The 3921-nt window shown below is 40.7% G+C and overlaps 1 protein-coding gene across 1 annotated transcript in view; it reads right to left on the reverse strand.

Annotated features, from left to right (window-relative positions):
* Window positions 1–273: 273 nt before the first annotated feature.
* PIGR (polymeric immunoglobulin receptor) overlaps window positions 274–3921 on the reverse strand; it is a 39762-nt gene continuing 36114 nt past the window's right edge. The window contains exon 11 of the mRNA XM_074222545.1: window positions 274–3512. Coding sequence (XP_074078646.1) covers window positions 3414–3512 — 99 coding nt within the window. The 3' untranslated portion in view covers window positions 274–3413. The remainder of the gene's footprint in view (window positions 3513–3921) is intronic.

Here is a 3921-nt window from a genome sequence, read left to right on the forward strand (position 1 = left end):
CTATTTCACAATTTTACAAAGGGGTAGCCCTGGTACAGAGTATGACCATAGCTCATCTCAATGACAGAACCTTCAAACTCCAGGGGCAGCAATGGTGATGAGGGACAGGGTCTTATATCTGAGATCCTCAATTCTATTATTTAGCTCACCCAATTTCAGTAAAATAGTCTCTCCCACCTTCCTACCTTCATCTCTGACAGTTAGAAGCATTTCTCAATTTCTCAAAGTTTCTTATAAATCTAGACCTTTTCTTTTCCTTTATCAATCCATCAATCAATTAATGATCATTTATTAAACATTTATTAGGTGTCAGGCTTTCTACTAATCATTGGGGATACCATGAAAAAGGTAAAACAATTCCTGTCCTAAAGGAGCTTACATTCTAGTGGAGATGACAACATATATGAATTGGGATATATGATATAGTTTATAGAATAGATGGAGGATAACCTTAGAAGGGATGACACTAGCAACTGGGTCTAGTTGGTGGTTGGGGAGGAGGACCAGGAAAGGCCTCCTATCTTCATCTTGTACCTTATATCATTCTCATTTGTGTAATGATTGTTTTCCTCTTAATAGAATGTAAACCCAGGCCGTAAGTAAGACTCGTAGAAAATCTTGTCCAAGCACTAGAGCTTGGGGACTGAGAGCAGAGACCATTTGTTTTAGACGTTGTAGTTCTAGAATCTGAGTAGTAGGATAGAGGAGTGGATTGAGAGTCAAGCTTGAAGAAAACCTGACTTCAGGTTCTGTTTCTGGTACAAGCTGAGTGTGTGACCAAACCGATTAGGCAAAGTCACTTAACGTCTCACTGATCTAAGAAAGTCTCTAAGACTAAAAGTTTCAGAGATGCCAATTTATCCTGGTATAAGGAGTGCCTTAGACCAATAAGACTGAAGATCCAGTTCCTTTTGCTATGCAGTCTCTTATACATAGGGGGAATTTAACAAATGCTTGTAGAATTGAATTGGGGCTGTTGGGACTATCAAGGTTGACAATGGTTCTAGTCCTGCTTTATCTCTAATAAGAATATCTGCCACTTCCTATGGGCCAAACTTTGTAAATATTATCTCATTTGAGCCTTATAACAACCCTGGGAGATAGGTGATATTATTATTCCCATTTTACAGATAAGAAAACTGAGATAGATAAATGTTAAGTGATTTGACCAGCATGACCCAGGGTCATGCTCCTAGCAAGAATATGAGCGAGCACTTGAACTCACTGATGCCAGGTCCAAAAATATATTCCCTGTGCTACCTGGATGCCAGGTGTTCACTATGAGAGCCATTAATGTGAAAGATATGATACTTATGCACCCTGATGAAGTGGAAAGAACACTACCATTATCTTCTTGTGCAACTGTAGGCAAACTGCTGTTCCTCTTGTAGAAGAAGGATAAAATAACACTCTTGGCTCTTCTACTTATCCCATAGGAAACCTAGTCCCAGAAGAAAAAAATTTGGATAATGGAAACTTGTAAATGTAAAGGACTTGACTGACTAGGGATCATGAAGCATTCAGTTCAATAAAACTTAATTCAGCCTCAATTTAATTGGACTCCAAGCAGAGTCTTATGAGTTTAAAATGGGGGTGCCCAGAATGTATTTTGAGTAAATTAGAATATCTTCTTTCTTGGCCTTGGAAACTAGAAATATTTTTTAACTTTTTATTTATTTAAGGCAATGGGGTTAAGTGACTTACCCAAGGTCACGTAGCTATGCAATTATTAAGTGTCTGAGGTCAGATTTGAACTGAAGTCCCTCCTGATTCCAGGGCTAGTGCTCTATCCACTGCATCACCTAGCTGCCCCTGGGAACTGGAAATCTTGTGAAGGCACTATAGAAATTCAGCCCTGAAGGATAGAGGAGCTATAGCAAAGGAATTTGTAGGGGCAATGAGGAGAGCACAAGGGCCCTTCTAGGAGTGTCAATGTGAATGAGTTTCTTAAGAGCAGGGACTATTTTTTGTTTCTTTTTATGTCCCCACTGCCTCACACATGTCTGTTTTCAGTTATGACTCTTTATGACACTATTTGGGGATTTTCTTGGTGAAGATATTGGAGTATTTTATCATTTCCTTCTCTAAATCATTTTACAGATGAAGGAACTGAGCCAACAGGGTTAAGTGAGTTGACCAAGATCACACAACTAGTAAGTGTCTGAAACCAGATTTGAAAATCATGAAAATGATTCTTCCTGATTCCAAGGCCCCTAACTGCCCAAATGGTTTGTTTTGCTTTGTTTTGCTGATTGACAAAGATAAGTGTCTTGAGAAGGAGCCCATCTTAGTTGGAACAATGACAATCATGATATTTAATCAGTAGCTTGGATTAGTGAAGTATCAGCTTGCTCCCCATGGGTTCTGCCTTTAGTTCTTGTTCAGTGGTTTCAGTAGTGTCTGACTCTTGACTCTTTGTGACCCCATTTAGGGTCCTCTTAGGAAAGCTGATGGAATGGTTTGTCATTTCCTTCTCCTTAGAGAGTTCAAAGGAAAGTCCCAAAACCATTTATTGAAAATCATCCTCTTCCCCACTCTAATCATTAGCCCTTCTCCACCCCTTCCTTTGTTCCATATCCAGGGACAGTAGAATCCCAGGGAAGATCCCATAGTATTTTCAGTGCCTCTGTTCTCACTTCTCTTTTCTTCTTTCTAAAGTGGCACATGTACCTTACTCCCTCACCCTCTTCTTTCCAGCAATGATAGAATGGAAAGAGCTGGAACTTCTAGTCACCACTCAGCTTTGCATCCCTTAGGAAAGGTCTCTCATTGGACCTCAGTTTCCTTTTTCTGTAAAATGTTATGGGTGGACTTTATACCTAAAGTTCTTTCTAACTCTAATATTCAAGATTTACCTGAATCCGAACAGAAATATGAATTGTGTGGGGGTAAGTAAAGTGTGAGGGTTTGACTTGTGAGAAGCAACCTTCTAGGGAATGAAGTTCCACAGAAGAGAGGGGAAAAATTCCTTTTAATCAACTGAGTGTGAAATGTTGGTGTGAAAGGAAGATCTTTGTTTCCATTGGCTTATTCAGAGTAGATGTTCAGAGAAATGATTTAATTATCAGCCCCTCTAAAAGCAGAACAATTCCTTCAAATTCTTAATTCCCTCCTTTTCCACATGGACATGGGAAGGAGTAATTTAACAGAAACTAAGCTGATGAATTGTTGGATTCTCTACCATCTCAGAGAAAAAGGTGAGGAGGGAAAAAAATAGCCCCAGCCTGGAGTCACCAAGCCATAAACCTTGAGTAGGAAGCAGATAAAGTCAGAGGAAGGTGAGGAAGGAAGATATGCAGACCACATGGAGCAGAGGGAGTGCTGGATTACTGATAGGTGATCCTGGAGACCCTATAGGTTGATTGAGTCAGAGAGTGAGGATGATGGGAGACAGGTTGCAGACAGAAATCCGGTTAAGCATCACTGGGACCATCCAAGGGAATTTCATTGGCCATGTTGTTCGACTGCAGCAGGAAGGCGGTGTAGGCCATATCTGCCTCTTCCTTGGAAGACTGGGAAAGAAACATGTTTCAGATCTTTTTGTGTAATGGGGAGGCAAGAATGAGAGGGAGCAGAGTGGAGTATTGAAGTCATTGCCCAGTTTCCAAAGTGCAGAGAGGCACAACCATTTTCTGCCTAATCTTTGTATTAGACCCAATGTAGTTGTTTTTCTGCCCATTATTCTACCCTAATCTTGATGGAAGGTGAGGGGGTGGGGGAAGGAATAGAGACAGAGAGGAGTGGGGGCTGACCTGATGATCAGAACAGAGAAACCCCTAAAAATACCTGTTCAGGTCTTACTACCCTTTTTTGACCTATGGAGTGGAACAGCCCCTGCTAACACTTATCTTCTCCCAACAGGGGAACAGAGGTTAAAAGAAATTTCATTACAACCAGATTGCTTGCCTTTTGCCCTTAACC

Source organism: Macrotis lagotis, chromosome 2 (genome assembly GCF_037893015.1).
Source record: "Macrotis lagotis isolate mMagLag1 chromosome 2, bilby.v1.9.chrom.fasta, whole genome shotgun sequence".
Taxonomy (NCBI): Eukaryota; Metazoa; Chordata; class Mammalia; order Peramelemorphia; family Peramelidae; genus Macrotis; species Macrotis lagotis.